An 18,579-nucleotide genomic window follows, 5' to 3' on the forward strand; every position below is an offset into this window, starting at 1 on the left:
TAAAAATAATAATACATAAAAAACTCAAAACTCCTCAATTAACAACGAACGCGAAATATCTTCCGTTGCTGCCGCTGCAATTTCGCGGGTTATGGCAGAGGGTGGAAGTTGGAGCTCCCTCTCCAATTTTAGGCATTGAAGTTTTCTGTAATAAACCTCAACCTCAAGGAGCTCCAGCCGACATTTTTTCTCTCTATCCAAAGTTTCACTTGGAAACTTGGTAGAGCTCTTCCTTTTCCTTGGGTTTGGAGGGGGATTGGCAGGTGTTTCCTCTGTCATCGACACTCTGGAATCACACTCAGCTGATGGTAGATTTTCTGAGTTTCCATAACTTTCTGGCAAATTCAATCCATCTACCACAGCTGAGTCTGATTCCAGAATATCGAGAATGGCCAAGTCAGCTTCATCCATAACGCTGTCCTTCCCCCCTCCGGATCCAGTTTTTCGGGCGTTATCCCTTTTACTCTGCAAATTAACAAAATAAAAATAAAAAGAAATAAAAATATTAGCTTATTTTCAAATATAATAATCAGAACAATATATTTCATGCCAACGAGGTGTATTTAAACTTTATTAAGCCACTGTATGTACAAGGTACATACATACATACGCGAAATGAATATTTGCCTATTCAAATACTTACGGTATATTTTTACAGTACATATAGCAAATAATTATATTGTAAATATATACCCGTTCTTCTAATCAGCAAGAGTTGTTTATTGAGCGCACTGTTAACTCACAACAACAATGTCTATGATAACGATTTGTGTTGTTGTTGTCAACAAGATGCTTGTTAGTTATTAGCATTGCACAATATAAGAATTAATAGAAATTTCAACAGTAACAAATGAGGCAAATATAAATATTTGCTATGTGTAGGCAATAAATTGTTGTACTTACCAATGTCCGGCTCTTCCAGAGCCCAAACAAACTGTCCCTCGCATAGGTCCATGTTTTTTGGGCCGACGCCAGTTGCAGGGATTGGGCTTTTTTCAAAACATCCTCCCAGGCAGCCTGTTTATCTAATTTGTTAACCTTCAAAATGAAATATAAACTTAATTATGTTTGAAATTTACAATAATTTTATAAAAAAATACTTACTTTATTGTTTTGAAAATTTGCAAATAAAATGTCTTTTTTTTCTTTTATTACATTCAAAACTGCAAGTTTTTTTTCAATTTTTATTTTGCGGCTCATTTTAAATCTTTACCTTAGTAATGCAAAGTGATTAGTGATATGACAGAAATGCAAAGTTGATTAAACGCTTTGTGGAACACTTTGCACACTCACTTTGCAAGAGAGCCCAAAGACTTTGCAGAGAGTGCAAAGTCTTTGCAAAAATATGCTCTCTTAGCAAAGCCTTTGCAAAACTAAGCTCAGCGCATAGTGAGATTTGCAAAGAATATTGTGGAACAGAAACACTTTTCACTTTGCAATAAAATACAAATCGATAAGTGCAAAGTGAAAAGTTGATAAGTTGTTTTGTGGAATAGGGCCCTGGGCTTGCATTCTTTTGGACGGAAGGTTAATTTTACGTTTAAGCCTTTCGGTTATAAACGAACATTCCGAACCGGAATCTATTAATGCGCGTGCCGAAAAAGTAGTGTTATTAAAAAATATACTGACCCGCGCGGTTCCCAATAAGATCCCTTTATTTGTATTAGCGAAACAAGATTTAACATTGCTAACCGAATTTTTATTTGCTCTTGCAGAATCGAGCTTCAATTGAGCCTGTGCGGAAGTAGACGCAACATTATCCTTGGGATCTGATTGGTTCGTTTGAACAGTTGATTTCGGTGTGGCTGCCTCGATATGTAAGAGCGTGTTGTGTCTTTGGTGGCAAGTGCTGCAATTATAAGAGCTAGTGCACCTCTACACAGTATGTCTTGAAGATAGGCAGTTAACGCAACTATTATTGTTCTTCACGAGTGTGATCCTGTCGGATGTTGAAAGCTTACGGAACTTCTGGCAGTCTTTTAATCTGTGCTCGTTAGATTGGCACAATTGGCATGTAACTTTGGATACACTTGCCTGGAAAGCTCCAAGTCTTTTTTGTGGGGCTTCAGTGGTATGTTTAGCATTCTGTGGTTTTGAAAATCTGGANTTTCTGGCAGTCTTTTAATCTGTGCTCGTTCGCTTGGCACAATTGGCATGTAACTTTGGATACACTTGCCTGGAAAGCTCCAAGCCTTTTTTGTGGGGCTTCATTGGTATGTTTAGCATTCTGTGGTTTTGAAAATCTTGGATGGGTAGTGCCCTTTATAATTGCATCCCAGTTTGATATATCAATTTGATGACTTTTTAGTGATGAGATGCAATTATTAATATCTCTCTGCAATTTTTTAATCGAGGCGCCGCACTCACTATCAACAGTATTTAAATTAAAAAGAGTCTTTAATTGTGAATTGACGAGTATGCGTTTATTCTCGTACCTATCCGTTAAATGTTTCCAAGCTGTAGAAAATCCTTCATTGGTGAGTGGGCATTTTTTAACAATATCTTTCGCCTCTCCCTCTGTTTTTTGGATCAGGTGGCATAGTTTCTCAACAGGAGTGAGGCGCTTATTCAGGATGTAGATGGCCGTGAACATGTCTCTAAATGTTGGCCAGGAAAGATAGTCGCCCTTGAATACATCTGTATCGCACGGGGGTAAGTGGATACTGTGTTCGCGGTCGGACTGATCTTCTACATCCTTTTCACTTTTAACTAATTTTGCGTGGAGATCTGCCATGTTCGACATGCAGCGCAAATAGACTGAGTACGAGCTCTTGTATTTTTTCTTCACTGAAGAAATATCTTTGGCTTCTGCCTTATCTGAAATTAAATATTCCTCATATGCTATTTTAACCTTTCGCCCCATTGCTTTAAGTTCTTCTTGCTGGATCGCGAGAGTATATTTTGTATGCTCTGTCTGGGGCACGCTATTGTAATCTGATTCAAACTCAGTTACTGCGTCCGCCAGCCGAATGTATGTATCCATGTTTGTTTAATTTATTTAAAGAGAACCCAAGACGAAATGAACCTAACTATCTTTTCGAAAGTTCCAAGCAAAGCAAAAACCATCACATTATAAGAAACTCAACACAAGAATTTAAGTTCAATTGTTCAACTCCTTTATTTTTTTTGTTAAAAAAGGATGTATGTATATGCACATCAATTCCTATATTTACAGGTAATTAACTCGCCGCCCAACTTGCACCAATGTTCAATTTGAATATATGTATATGTGAACGTAATGTGTAACTCCGATGTGCAATGATATTTGAACGAGCGGCTGGTGATTTTGTGGAAGTAGTATATCAGCGTTAAAGTGACTATAATGTGCAGACCAAAAGTGANGCGCTATGTGTATATGTGAACGTAATGTGTAACTCCGATGTGCAATGATGATTAAATGAGCGGCTGGTGATTTTGTGGAAGCCGTATATCAGCGCTAAAGTGACTATAATGTGCAGACCAAAAGTGATTGCAAAAGATGATAAACCAAGAGTGTTAAACCAAAGTGCAGTCCCGAGTGAGGTTAGATCTCCTCCCGCACTAAGTGAAGTGTTGTTAGTGTAAGTGGTTGCAGAAATTAAATATACGTGCCACCAGAAGGCTGTGAAAATTGTGAAATCCACCAAGTGTGCGAATTAATTCAATCTGTGCTTTTCAGATATGGCACACGGACTAAGAAAATTTAACTAAAATGTGTGCCGTTGTCATTTACACTAACCAAAACTTCCGTGGGCTTTCTCAGAATGGCCGCAGCGCGCACTTGTGTTTGGGTTATATGCACTATATTCATGGACTATTGAATCGCGATTCGGACTATTAATGCAACAATAGTGAACGTTGTTCCACAAAATCACTCGCAGCTATTATGTTCTTATTGCGAAATAATCTTAATTTTTTTTTTCTTCGGAGCGATATTTTCACTAAATAGGTATATGTGTTTGTGCAATGAAAAATGTCAACCACGTACCTTGTTACCTCCTTGTATTTATGCGATCGGTTAATTGTATAAGGTGCGTTCTTGTGTAGTGGATGATTGCGGCAAGTGTGCTTTTGTGCTTCGGTTGTGGGCAAGTGCGTCGGTTGTGGGCAAGTGCGTCGGTTGGTAGAGCTGTAGTGGACTGTATGCAAAGAGTTTGTCTGGTTAATTTGCTCCCGGCGGAGATGGACCATGTGCAACGCTGCAACGACTGCGTACTTGATAGCTCAATGGTTCGCAGTTTGTTGCACCGATGTCGTTTTAGAGATATGGTGAAAATAAATAAAGACGGGAATTAGTCTTCCGTATAAAATGTAATTCTTTTATTACAAAGTATGTATATATATATTTTGCTATGTATGCACAAATATCGGATTGGAAATTTGACTTTTACCTCAATCGCTTATGACGTCGGGTGATGGCTGATAGTCGTCCTCTGTTGATCTCCAGAAAAGAAGTAACCGATCTCCTTTTTACGCAATTAAGTTCAACCTCCGAGCAGCAAAACTGTTTGGAGGGGTAACTTAACGAAAGTAAATTTGGCGGGAAGTATTACTAATTGTGGGTTATTAATACATGCAAATGTATACATGCATGTGTGTATAAATGAACATTAGGGTGGTACACCCGTTGCATTATTTTGAGTTTAGGGTGGAGGCCTAAACAACTTCACAAAAACGGCAGCAGGTCCTCTATAGAAAACTATCGAGGCATAGCGAAACTCTCCGCTATCCCCAAATTATTCGAAGCTATTATTGTTAACCAGCTGACATATTCTATATCTTCTTCAATTACACAATCTCAACACGGGTTTTCTTAAGGAAAATCTACTATGACTAATTTATTTGAGTTTACAACTCATGTCTCGAACGGTTTTAGAGAAAATGCTCATACCGACGTAATATACACCGATTTCAGTAAAGCTTTTGACAAAGTATGTCACTCGTTACTCATCCGTAAACTCGACCTAATCGGCTTTCAGCCCAGTCTTCTTCAATGGATCTCATCTTACCTCTCTGATAGAACACAAAGAGTTATTGTTAATAATTGTTCTTCCAACATCATTAAAGTTTCTTCAGGAGTTCCTCAGGGAAGCCACCTTGGTCCGATTCTGTTCCTGATATTCATTAATGACATTTCTTCTATAATAAAACATTCAAAAATTTTAATGTAATCCGATGATGTGAAACTTTTTAAAACATTGTCCTCTATCGAAGAATGGTATTTGTTACAAGCGGATCTGAACAACGTGGTTAGTTGGTGTAATGCAAACTATATGCCACTAAACCTTCAAAAATGTAAAGTTATGTGTTTCTCTCGGAGGGCTGTTCAACCAGCTGTTTATTCAATATCAAATTATAATCTGGAGCAGGTATCCAATTTTGTCGATCTTGGTATCACAATGGATTCCAAACTCAATTTCAACCATCATATTAATTTTAAAGTCAATAAAGCCAAAGGCGCTTTTGCATTTGTAAGGCGATGGTCAAAAGAGTTCAAAGATCCTTATGTTACAAAAGCTCTTTTTACCAGTTTAGTTAGACCTATACTAGAATACGGATCTATTGTTTGGAATCCCCGCTACCAAGTTCATTCAGAAAGGATTGAATCAATTCAAAAACAATTCTTGCTTTTTGCATTGCGTAATTTTAACTGGGATTCAGATTACAATCTCCCCCCTTACACAAGTCGTCTAAAGCTCATAAATTTGCCTACACTCGCAAGTCGTAGAGAAATGCTGGGTATAATATTTATCGTAAAATTAATGACAGGCTTGATTAATAGCCCGGCCCTCCTGGCTGAGGTAAATTTTAATGTTCCTTCTCGAGTGTCAAGACACTTTCGACCTCTATTTTTAAAGCCATGCAAAACTAATTTTGAACTAAACGAATCATTCCGTGGTTTATGTCAAGATTTTAACTGTCATTCCAGCACGTTTGACGTATCGGACTCGATTTTTACTATAAAGAAAACTATTATTTCCACTCTCAATAATTGAAATACTATCTTTAGCATATCCAATCAGCTGATGAAATTGATTCTGTAGCTGAATATTTTTATATCTCGACACTTAACAAACTCCTGTTTCCACTACTCGGCACCAAAAAACTAAAAAAAAGGTTCCGTACGTCATGCGGACGGCGACCCTCGTGTCGGTTGGGTGGGAATGGAGGGTAAAAAGCCGTTGGGATTAATTAATTAGATAAACATTAAATATGCTAAAAAAACAACCAAGAATCTAAGTACAGTTTAATGTTTTGTTTTTTATTCAGTTTATTTCAAGGATTGGACGGAATTCGAAATTTTCATATTTCCAGTAGTTTTACTGCATCGATTTAGTAGTCACTTTTTTACGATTATTAAAAATAATGCGGATTATATTACATTAAGTTATGAATCCTTAATTTTTTTTCCAGACTGAATTTAATTGTTTTCAAATGTTTGTTATCCTCCATTTGAGTTAACTATTTTTAGGCCCCTATTATGAGTTGCATTCGATCTTCGACTGTGTGTGTGAATTTCGCTTGTTTAGCTTGTTCACAATAGTATATTTTTCACCGCTGAGAAGCTTTGTTTACAGATCGAGCAAACTAAATACATAGTGTGCTTATACATATGTACATATGTAAATTTGTGCAAATTAAAATGAAATAGAAAAGGAAGCGAGTTTATAAAAGCGTGGTAAAAAAAAATTTTAATTCGCACAACGGAGCTCTGGTTGAACGATTCGTCAGAGGATGAGGGCTTAAAAAACTGGCCAGGAGCAGAAAACGTGAGAGTTTAAGTGCAGTCTTTCGAATATATTTTCGCTTACAATATATTTAAGAAATTTTGTGATCCAAGTCTATTTAAAATATATATAATATATATATATATATATATATATATATATATAAACAGTTCCATGATTTTGTTTTCAGAGACCGTGCCCACAGCGTATTGGGGTTTTCTTTCATATGTAAAACCAGACTTTCGAGCTTGTGTTTACTATTCACGACGTTAGAAGTGCTTGAAATTAATACAAATTGTTTGAAATTAGTGTCTAGCCGCCAAAAAGTAAGAAAACAAATGCGAAATCATACATTTTTGAAGTTTTCTAACATTTCGCTACACCAACGAAAGCAAAATTCTGTTCGACAGAAAATTCGATACTCAACGAAAATTTCGACACGCTTGCATAGCTCATAATATGAATTTCACTTTCGATCTTCGATCTTCGATAGCCAGCGAAGATCGAAAATCGAATGCAACTCACAATAGGGGCCTTAATCCCTTCAAAAACACCAATGCTTTCCCGTAGATAGGGGTGCGTATCGGCAATGAAAGTTCGGCATATCGATATCGTGATATTCAAAACTCACAATATCCAATACCGATATATCTACTAAAATAATATCGATATATTGAATATCGGAAATATCGAAAACGAAATGGTTAATAAAGATATATTATTTATGAAACTACATACGTATACTTGGAATTAAAATGCAAATAAGCATAAATTAAAATAACGAAGTTACTTTGGATAAGTACCTTAAAAGAGACACACCTTTTCATATGTATGTATGTATTTCTAAAAGTGAAGTACAAATTTTGATATTTTTATGAATTTTTTTCATGCTTACTATGCCAAAAGCTGTTTTGCGAGAGAAAAAAATTTTTCCAACTAGTCAACTTTATTTTCAATTCAGACCCCAGAGTAGGTAATGAAAAGTTTCCGATATTTCACATATCGAAACAAAATATTGTATCGATATCGTATCGCAACTCGTGATATCGATATAAATTAACCGATATGATGAACAACGATATTGATATATTGAATATCGTATCGGTATCGCCATCCCTACCCGTAGAGACCAACCTTTGGTTTTACATTTTTGTATCTAAGCAGAACTGGAATTGAAGTTTCGAGTTGAAAAAAAAAAAACCAAATCGGTTTTTATGTTATTACTAGCAGTCCTTACGAACTTTGTCCCGCCCAAAATTAATTTTTTATTTAAACATTTGGGACAACGTTTTTACCAACAATCACGTTCCCGTTTGGTTTTGTGGTCGTCAGAAGGCATATTCACCATTGCCACCTTAAATAACCTAATGAAAGCGTTATATCCGTGAAGAAGTTCTTATGGCAATAATTATCTGGTCCGATGGTGAATCGTCCTTGAATCTGTATAGTACTTACAATTGGTGGCAATTCCAAACTGGGGGAATATCACTAGTCCACAGAAATCCGATATACATAGACTTATTTAAGACGAAATACCTTAGAAGTGTTACAATTGTATATGTAGGCATTTATCATGAATTGTCTTTATTCTGTTTAGTCGCCGTAAAGCAATTTAACTTTGATCGTTGGTGTCTCCGATTGACTTCACTTGACGATTTTTATCAATAACTCGACTCCAGCGCCACCTTGCAGCACTTTTTCTGTAATAGTAGATATTGTCCCTACTTTTATTTATATCACGAATATGAGCCAATTCGGCCACGCTTACCTTGCCTTGCCCCGTCCATCGCATTTCACGGATGGCGGTGATGTCAGGTGCATACCCTAAGCTTCACTTTTTCTTTTGGGGAATATGCTTCGGTCTTCCAGGCTGAGGTATTTGCAATCCCCAAAGCCATAGACTACTTGGTGGAAAATAGGTGGAGGGAAGGAGTTTACGTGTCTACAGTTACAGCCAAGCTGCACTTAAGGCATTGGCCAGCCCTCTATCTAAGTACTTCCAAACTAGTTCGCAAATGCAAGTCTGGACTAAATTGTGTTGGTAAAGATAACGAGCTTGCTTTACTCTGGATACCGGGCATCTCGGGAGTGCCTGGAAATGAGACATCTGACCCTTTGGCCACAGTTGGATTACACCAGGTATTCCTCGATCCGCAACCAGTTATACCACTCCTCACTTCGGCCATCGAACCACCATCAGACTCTGGGCGGACACTTCGCTCAGCAATGACTGGGAGCCATAGAGTGGATACAGGTGGACAAAACTCATGTTTCCTTCAGTCTCAGAAGGTTTATCTAGTTTTTTCCTCTCACTAAGAAGACGGGACTGCTGACTGGTCTGTTCACGTGGCACAAAGACCTGACTGTGATAGGCGTAAATGACAACTCCATTTGCCCATCCTGCTTTGAAGAGGATGAGACGGTGGAACACTTCTTGAGCTTCTTGTTTGCTTGTTTGTTTATCATCGATTTATCTAGATTCGATCTCTTGTTTTTTGTCAGTTTCTGAATTTGAAGTTTGGCGTAAAAAGTTTTGCGGGTTTGTTGTTTCGAGTTTTGCATTTTAAAAATGCGGGTGACGAATATTTTTCGCATCACTAAAACTTGGAGCATTAAAAATAAAACTGATGCCATCAATACAAATAAACTAATTGACAAATACATCACATGCAAATTCACGAGTAAGCCGAACATGTGAGGAGTTTATCAATTGCTCTTAAAAAATATAACTCCGCAAAGCGAGACAGTTCTTCCATGGCTTTACAAGCTCTGTTTTTGAAAACTTGCAAGTATGTAATCACTTTTAATAAATAGAACACAAGAAAATATTTTATTTTTATATTTGCCACTCCGAATTTAGTTTGGGAACTCACTCGCGATGCAAATTTACATCGTTAGATTTAATCTTCACATTTTTTGATGAGCTTTGAGAATATGTTAGAAATGAGCATCAGATGGTCCACCGAAACCAGTAAAGTTTTGAAAGGGGTCTACGAGAAAAATAAGTTTGGGAACCTCTGGTATACTATGTAATATGCCTCTGCAATTTTGTAAGATAAACTAAAAATTTATACATCGTTTTAACCTGTAATTACTTAAGAAGTAAACGTCTTGGCTGTTCACCAAACTGGTCAATAGTTTTATCAATAATCTCAAATTGGTTCTCTCATACGAACTTTCGATGTACACTTAGAAGACACAAACGTAAAGACAAAGTAATAAACTATTGAACTATAAATTTAGTTATTAGTTTACCCTTTAATCCATTTTCCCTGATTGTCGACAACAACCAGGTTTTTACCCTTCTTAAATGGAATTACTTTGAAGTTAGCGAGAATAATTTAAAACAAAACCGGATAATCCACATATTCACACTTTTAATTATGAAAATTTACAAATTATTTTGTTAGAATTGAGTCCATGATTTTATATATAGTATATACTTAAGAAAAAACTTGAAATTTAGGGGGGGCCCAAATTATCGAGATAGCATTTCCTGGTACAGTTTTTGAATATATAGGGAAACATTTGGCTACGCCCATGGCCTCGTCAGCCGGTTGTTACGTCATCTAATTTTGAGCCTGCATCAAATTACTTGCCACAAACGCAGCATGCCATTCCTTCGCAGGGGGAATCGGCAAACCGTCGATTTTATGTATTATTTCAATAATGTTATTGAGCTTTGTACCACGATTTGTTTGTTAGGAAAGGAGGAAAAACAACAAAGCTTAAGCGGTAGAAGATATAGCAGCTATTTCGGAGATCACCATATCTCCTCATCAGACTTCTTTTTTCTAGACTTCCAGCAGGGATCGAACCCGCATCATCGATGTGCAAAGTCAGAAGCACTAACCATTGAGATATGCAAACCCCGTAAGCTCTTGTTGCTAATCCATTCCCTTATTCAAACTACTACTATCAAGTGCAGCTCATGCGCTGCTATTTAAGCTTGACAGCATGGTTGATGTTAATATTTATTTGAATTTTGAGCTTTGTACCACGATTTATTTGTTAGGAAAAATGAAAATTGAGAAAGCTTAGGCGGTAGAACTTATAGCAGCTATTTCGGAGATCACCACATCTCCTCATCAGACTTCTTTTGTCTAGACTTCAGCAGGGATCGAACCCGCGTCATCGATGTGGAAAGTCAGAAGCCCCTCCCCCCAGTGCTCGAAAAAGCTAAATTTCGGATAAAATATATTACCTCAAACGAGAAATTAAAAAAAAAAAATTAGTTTTTTTTTATATAGGGTATGTAGATACTATGCATGTATGTATGTATGTCAAATCGAACTTTCTGATACTACTTTTTGTCTATTTCCGCGGTGCACGTATGTATGTAGGAAATTTCACTTTCAACTGTGTAACCAGACATTTGTATGCGCATAAAAATACTAATGACTTGAAAAATATAATAAAAATTAAAAACATTTTCATTATCATTCATTATCGTTTTTATAAATTTATATTATACTAGCTTTTACCCGCGGGTTTCACCCCACGTTTTTATACAAAGAGGACAAATAATTTAATGATGTTATATTTTATTTCTGTGCCCCTTCTGTTATAGCTTGTTATTTTTTAAGCGAGTTAAGGTATTTAGGCCGTTTAAAACTATGAAATTATAAAATCTCGTCTGCGTGCTAGGCATACGAAAGATATCAATCCCTCTACGTTTACCTTCAAATGGTTCCAGGGATACGACGCGTGAACATGGAGGTGCCACGGCGGGTTCTAATATTTCCAACTCAAAATACCACTTCTCATTACTGTAGCTAAATGCCTCAAGAGGTATGTATGCATCATGGGAGCTTTAGATTATAAAGCCGAAGCCGGCTCTCCCTTTTCCATTAAATTAAATTTTTTCAGTCAGTAGGGAACTTGTAAAATAAATTTCCAAAACAAATTTAAAATACTTCCAGAAATTTTCTATCCTTCCAGAGATGTGTATTAAGAAATTTTTAGTATGTATGGGAGGCGACATGCCTCCTTTTTTAATAACTCACATTTTTTCCATGAGCAATTGATACATTTTGTATACTTACCTCCATACCAAGTTCCAGTATTCTTCCACAAACACATCCAGGGATATGTGGCAAGAAAAAGTCAATTTGTACAGCAAGTGCCAAGCCCCTTTTTCTTATAACCGTAATTTTTTTCCATGAGTTTGGAATTGATTTTACATACCCCAGTACCTAGTCCCAGTACTCTACAACAGACAGATAAAAAAAAAACATACAAACATGAGATCATGAGATCATTCCAACATACGCCAACAAAACAAAACAACTTATCACAACTAAAGCACAGAGAATTTTTCACAATGCATGAACCTTTTTTTATTCTTTACAAAAATACAGTTTATAATAAATATATGAAAAAACACAAAAATAAAATTGTTAAACTTTGTGCTAAACTCGAGAAAATTCAATAAATTTGCATACAAATTTGCAACATTCAAATCAGACTTTTTATAAAAATTTTTAAAATGAAGTTTTGCAGCCCATTAAATTTTAGTTGATTTTTGGTATTGTTTTTATTGAGAGTTTCTTCCATAAAAACTATGTTCGATAATTCTTTTTATATGGAAGACACTGTCAGCAAAACAAAATAAATGCTAAAAATCAACGAAATTTGCCGGCAACTTCAGTTTTGCACTTTATTAATTGGCTCAAAAACTACATTTTCAAAATTTTTCTTAAAGATCTGATTAGAAATTGTGATCTGATGAAAGAGCCTCCGAGCCAATAATTTCGTACGGCACTGTATTTATAAGTACTCTAGGTTTCATGAAAGAAAAAAATTTAAGTACAAGATAACATTAAAATATCAGTCATATTTTTCGTTGCTGTGAACTTGTTTCAAAACGTCTGTCTTTTCCTTAATATAATTGTAAAACTCTGTGCACGTCATTTTGAACGTATTTAGGTACATATACTAATCATCAACTATTACTTGTGCAAAGTTCAACTATCTCGAAATGTGACTATTTCACAAATTAAACCAATGCACTGAAACAAAGAAGTTTAGAATTAAAAAAGCGTGCTAAATTAAAAAAATACGCATATGAAAGAGCACCAACCCAACTCCTAATACATTTAAGTATACAAATTTTAGTATTTAGTATAGAAATATTCAAATCAAACACGCCCATATTAAAAAGAAGCGATTTGCAATTACCAATTGCTTTTTCATAATTAAGTTAAAAAAATATTTAAATTCCATGCTGGTTGTAATGGGAATTGAACTCTGACCCTCTGGAAATTAGCAAATTGTGGCCAGACATGTAAATGTGCATTTAAATGTTGAGTTTGAATCAACACCACGCGTGCGTGTTATGAAAGTATTACCTTTTTTCGAATAACGCAAATTTTTCTCCATGAGTATGGAAGTAATTTTGTATACACATCTCGGTGCCAAGTTCCAGTCCTCTGCAATAAACACCAGAATAGAAAAATCAATTTGCATGGGAGTTGCCTTTTCCAATAAGTCCAATTTTTTTCCATGAGTATGGGATTCGTTTCACATACATACATATGTATTTCCATACCAAGCTTGAGTACTTTACCCCAAACATTTGAAGAGAGATGCAATATGAAACTTTCAGTCAGTATGGGAGGTGCTACGCCTCTTTTTTTTTGAAAAAACGTCCATTTTTCTCCGTGAGCATGAATATGATTTCACACAGTGTTGGCAAAATGTTATTCTGATTAACGTTTAAAAATTAACGATTAAAATGTTAATCGCGATTGACGATTAAAATTAATTAGTCGTAATCAACTATACGATTAATGATAAAATTTTTTTAATCGTTAATCGTTAATCGCTGGCTGCGATTAGGATTAATTAAGTTTGAGCATTAACCGTTAATCCAATTAAAAGTAAAATGTGTTGTCTAGTTTGTCCGAATTTGAAACCAAACACCAGTTATAGTAATTATTTTGTGTTTTACGCTTATAAAAAGCACATAATATAAAAATAAATATAATTATTGTTATTAGTAATACATAAACTGGGAACTTTTATAACCCAGCGCACATGTGCAGAGGGATATTAAAACCTTGTTTGTAAAACGTTTGTTGGTATAGATCTTAATGAAAATGCATACCAAATTGCTTAGATTGATGAGGAAACCCGACTTGGCCATAGCGGATAAACTTGCTTTGTGTGCACAGGAAGGTTCCAGCATGAATTCATTAATCACCAAACCTACTCAACCAAATTAAAATTTAATGATTAAAAAATATTTTTTTAATCGCGGTTACGATTAACTGTTTAGTCAGATTAAAATTAATTATGATTAACTGTAATCAGATTAAATTTAATCGAATTAACAAATTGATTAAAAAATCAATCGATTAGTGCCAACATTGATTTCACATACATATCTCTATACCAAGTTCCAGTTCTCTCCCACAAATACCTCCAGAGATATGTATGTAATATGAAATTTCCAATTTGTATGGGAGGGGCCTTGAGTTATCGGAATTACTTTTAGTCTAAGACCATCCTTTCGAAATTCGTAGTAAGTGTACCAAATTTCGTTCTTATCGGGAAACCGGTAAAGGAAGTCGCCTATTTTTCAACTCAGGTCATAAACCATCTGTGGGCAAAATTTCATTTTCAAACAGGTGGCAATTCTTAAAAAAGTAGCCTATTTTCCAACCTAGGTCATAACCTATCCGTGTGCAAAATTTCATGCAAATCTGTTCTGTCGTTTCCGCGTATTAATTTAATTAAACTTTTTAACAGGTGGCAACTCTTTCAAAAAAGTAGCCTATTTTCCACCGTAGGTCATAAGCTATCTCTTTGCGAAACTTCATCCAAACCCGTTTAGACGTTTCCGCGTATTACTTTAATTAAACCTTTTTAGCAGGTGACAACTCTTAAAAAAGTTGCCTATTTTCCAACATAGCTCATAAGCTATCTGTGTGAAAACTTCCATGCAAATCAGTTCAGTCATTTTCGCGTATTAATTAAATTAAACTTTCCTAACAGGTAGCAATTCTTAAAAAAGATGTAGCCTATTTTCCAACCTAGGTCATAAGCTATCCGTGTTCAAAATTTCATGCAAATCCGTTCAGTCGTTTCCGCGTATTAATTTAATTAAACTTTTTTAACAGGTGGGAACTCTTAAGGAAAAAAGCCTATTTTCCAATCTAGGTCATAAGCTATCTGTGTGCTAATTTTGATGCAAATCCGTTCAGTCGTTCCCGCATATTAAACAAACTAAACTTTTTGCTTGTTTTGAGAGCAATCAAATTTTACTATTACAATTATCATAACTACTGTACGAGAACAAAGCATTTCTGTTGACGTCACGCAAATAGCTGATTCTATCAAATTCGCGAATAGACAAAATTTTCGGCCTAATTATCGTGCGTCTAACGCTCAAGATTATTATCGAAAGGCAATATTTATACCGCTATTGGATAATATTTTGNAATATAATTATTGTTATTAGTAATACATAAACTGGGAACTTTTATAACCCAGCGCACATGTGCAGAGGGATATTAAAACCTTGTTTGTAAAACGTTTGTTGGTATAGATCTTAATGAAAATGCATACCAAATTGCTTAGATTGATGAGGAAACCCGACTTGGCCATAGCGGATAAACTTGCTTTGTGTGCACAGGAAGGTTCCAGCATGAATTCATTAATCACCAAACCTACTCAACCAAATTAAAATTTAATGATTAAAAAATATTTTTTTAATCGCGGTTACGATTAACTGTTTAGTCAGATTAAAATTAATTATGATTAACTGTAATCAGATTAAATTTAATCGAATTAACAAATTGATTAAAAAATCAATCGATTAGTGCCAACATTGATTTCACATACATATCTCTATACCAAGTTCCAGTTCTCTCCCACAAATACCTCCAGAGATATGTATGTAATATGAAATTTCCAATTTGTATGGGAGGGGCCTTGAGTTATCGGAATTACTTTTAGTCTAAGACCATCCTTTCGAAATTCGTAGTAAGTGTACCAAATTTCGTTCTTATCGGGAAACCGGTAAAGGAAGTCGCCTATTTTTCAACTCAGGTCATAAACCATCTGTGGGCAAAATTTCATTTTCAAACAGGTGGCAATTCTTAAAAAAGTAGCCTATTTTCCAACCTAGGTCATAACCTATCCGTGTGCAAAATTTCATGCAAATCTGTTCTGTCGTTTCCGCGTATTAATTTAATTAAACTTTTTAACAGGTGGCAACTCTTTCAAAAAAGTAGCCTATTTTCCACCGTAGGTCATAAGCTATCTCTTTGCGAAACTTCATCCAAACCCGTTTAGACGTTTCCGCGTATTACTTTAATTAAACCTTTTTAGCAGGTGACAACTCTTAAAAAAGTTGCCTATTTTCCAACATAGCTCATAAGCTATCTGTGTGAAAACTTCCATGCAAATCAGTTCAGTCATTTTCGCGTATTAATTAAATTAAACTTTCCTAACAGGTAGCAATTCTTAAAAAAGATGTAGCCTATTTTCCAACCTAGGTCATAAGCTATCCGTGTTCAAAATTTCATGCAAATCCGTTCAGTCGTTTCCGCGTATTAATTTAATTAAACTTTTTTAACAGGTGGGAACTCTTAAGGAAAAAAGCCTATTTTCCAATCTAGGTCATAAGCTATCTGTGTGCTAATTTTGATGCAAATCCGTTCAGTCGTTCCCGCATATTAAACAAACTAAACTTTTTGCTTGTTTTGAGAGCAATCAAATTTTACTATTACAATTATCATAACTACTGTACGAGAACAAAGCATTTCTGTTGACGTCACGCAAATAGCTGATTCTATCAAATTCGCGAATAGACAAAATTTTCGGCCTAATTATCGTGCGTCTAACGCTCAAGATTATTATCGAAAGGCAATATTTATACCGCTATTGGATAATATTTTGCTCGATCTCCGAGAAAGATTGCCGAAAGAGACATTAAACATTTTTGATTTGAACTTATTACTTCCATCTAAAATTGGGGAATATAATACGCCTGACGAAAGAAATAATGCTATCGAACGCGTAAACTTTTCTTAGAAAAAGACGGTATCAATTTGGAAGGAGAGTATAAAGTGTGGTTGGAACGATGGACAAATAAGGAAAGCGAAAAGCCATTCCCAAAATCAGCAGCATAAGTTCTTGGTAAATGCGACGAATATGCTTTTCCATTGATTAACAAACTTCTCCGGATTCTGGTCACACTTCCAGCTAGTAACGTTACTTCCGAAAGTTTTTCAAACCTTCGCCGGTTAAAAACATGGTTGCGTAGTACCATGAATGAAGAAGGACTGATAGGTCTAGCACTTTTACACGTACACTTAGATATTGTAATTGACACTAAAAGGATAATAGAAGGATTCGCAATATGAAAGCGCAAAATTGAATTTGCAATTTAAATTATTTATTAAAATAAAAATTCTGAAAAAGTTGTTAAGTTACTTAATTACATCCTTCTTTTTACCAACATTGTAAGTAAGAAATAAGTATTTATATGTACTAGCTGTACCCTGCCACGCTTTGCCGTGGCATATTCCTGTTACATGGATGATAAGTTATTAACGAAACAAAGCATACATTTCATATGAGTTTGATTTTGTAATAAGTACTTGTATGCACACAATATTTGTCGTTTTTCCACGCAACATCTGAGAACCAATCCGCATCTCAGTCTAAACCACACTTTTCCAAAAGTTGATCTTGACCATTATTGATTGTGATTTTAAATGGAAATGGTGTATCGGTCGGAATCATGGGAATTCTTCGCCTTTGAAACGCCACGTCAAAATCTTTACTTATACTACGTTCCTCATCAATTTCTTAACTGCGAGTCGCGTACCGTTGCAGAGTTTTGGCTGATTAATATTCCGCAACGTGATAATTGGCACACCTATTTTCAATTCAGTATGTGGGGTCATCCCTACGGTGACCATATTTATGAGAGCCAAATACGGGACAAAAAATAATTTTTCAAATTTGTTCCACAACAGCTTACAGATCTTAAAGCCTTCTTCAATGATTCTAGATGTATTAGCCCTGAAACAGTATCCCTATAGTAACAACACAAATTTGTAGGATAATTTTCTCGCGATTTTTACCCCGTGAAATCTGTTAAATTTTAGTATAATAAAGTGCAATTTTAAATCGCCAAGGCTTACCATTAATTTCTGGATTTTTTTTTTGTTGATGGTGTTACGCATTCTTTTCATACAAAGTAAGTGGGTTTGACCATTTTTTTTAAAAGAGAAGCAAACGAGCATCTCTTTCCACTCGCATTTTATAATACTCAATTTTAATGAGTTACAAAATTGCCAACCAAATTTTTTTCTAAAGATTCTAATTAAAACGATTGAAATTTTTGTGAAACCTTGCAGAATTAATTTTTATAGTTTTTTGCACAAAGTTGAAAAATTTTATTATATGGTTTTTGTTAGGAACAGAACTTTACTTAAATAAAATAAATAATAAACATTAAATAAACCAAGGAAATATAGCCAAAACTTACTAAAATATCGAGTCCTAATTTCTATTTTGGTCACTGTATGTATTCCTCGATTCGAATCACAGGCAGGATAAGAAAATAACTGTTTATGGAGAAGACTGCGATCATATACCAACATCACTTAAAATTCGTTCATAGGCATGCAGCTCATTAAATGTAAAGGGGTCGAAACACCGAATACGGGACAAATACAGGACATTAAGAGAAATAGAGAACATTTAGCGTCCCGTATAAAATAAATAAATTGCCAGGACAATGGGTCAAAAAAGAGGACTGTCCCGTATAATACAGGACGGATGGTCACCGTAGTCATCCCTGAATGATCAATCGAGTTCAAAAATTCCGTTGGATAAATAACTGATTTGTCTT

At 35.3% G+C, this 18,579-nt stretch overlaps 1 protein-coding gene across 1 annotated transcript; it reads right to left on the bottom strand.

Moving 5' to 3' along the window:
- Window positions 1–1,021, bottom strand: LOC108362239 (uncharacterized). Its single transcript, XM_017615142.1, has 2 exons — window positions 904–1,021; window positions 1–465 (listed from the first exon to the last, which is right to left on the bottom strand). Exon 2 carries the CDS (start codon window positions 409–411, stop codon window positions 25–27), a length of 387 nt encoding a protein of 128 aa, XP_017470631.1. The 5' UTR covers window positions 412–465; window positions 904–1,021; the 3' UTR covers window positions 1–24.
- Window positions 1,022–18,579: the final 17,558 nt, after the last annotated feature.

The sequence above is a fragment of the Rhagoletis zephyria genome, unplaced genomic scaffold (assembly GCF_001687245.7).
Source record: "Rhagoletis zephyria isolate East Lansing unplaced genomic scaffold, Rhagoletis_zephyria_1.1 Rzeph_scaffold_00967, whole genome shotgun sequence".
Lineage (NCBI taxonomy): Eukaryota > Metazoa > Arthropoda > Insecta > Diptera > Tephritidae > Rhagoletis > Rhagoletis zephyria.

Bases quoted from the DNA above. Each gene is read 5' to 3' on its own strand.
- LOC108362239 (XM_017615142.1), bottom strand. From the start codon at position 411: ATGGATGAAGCTGACTTGGCCATTCTCGATATTCTGGAATCAGACTCA.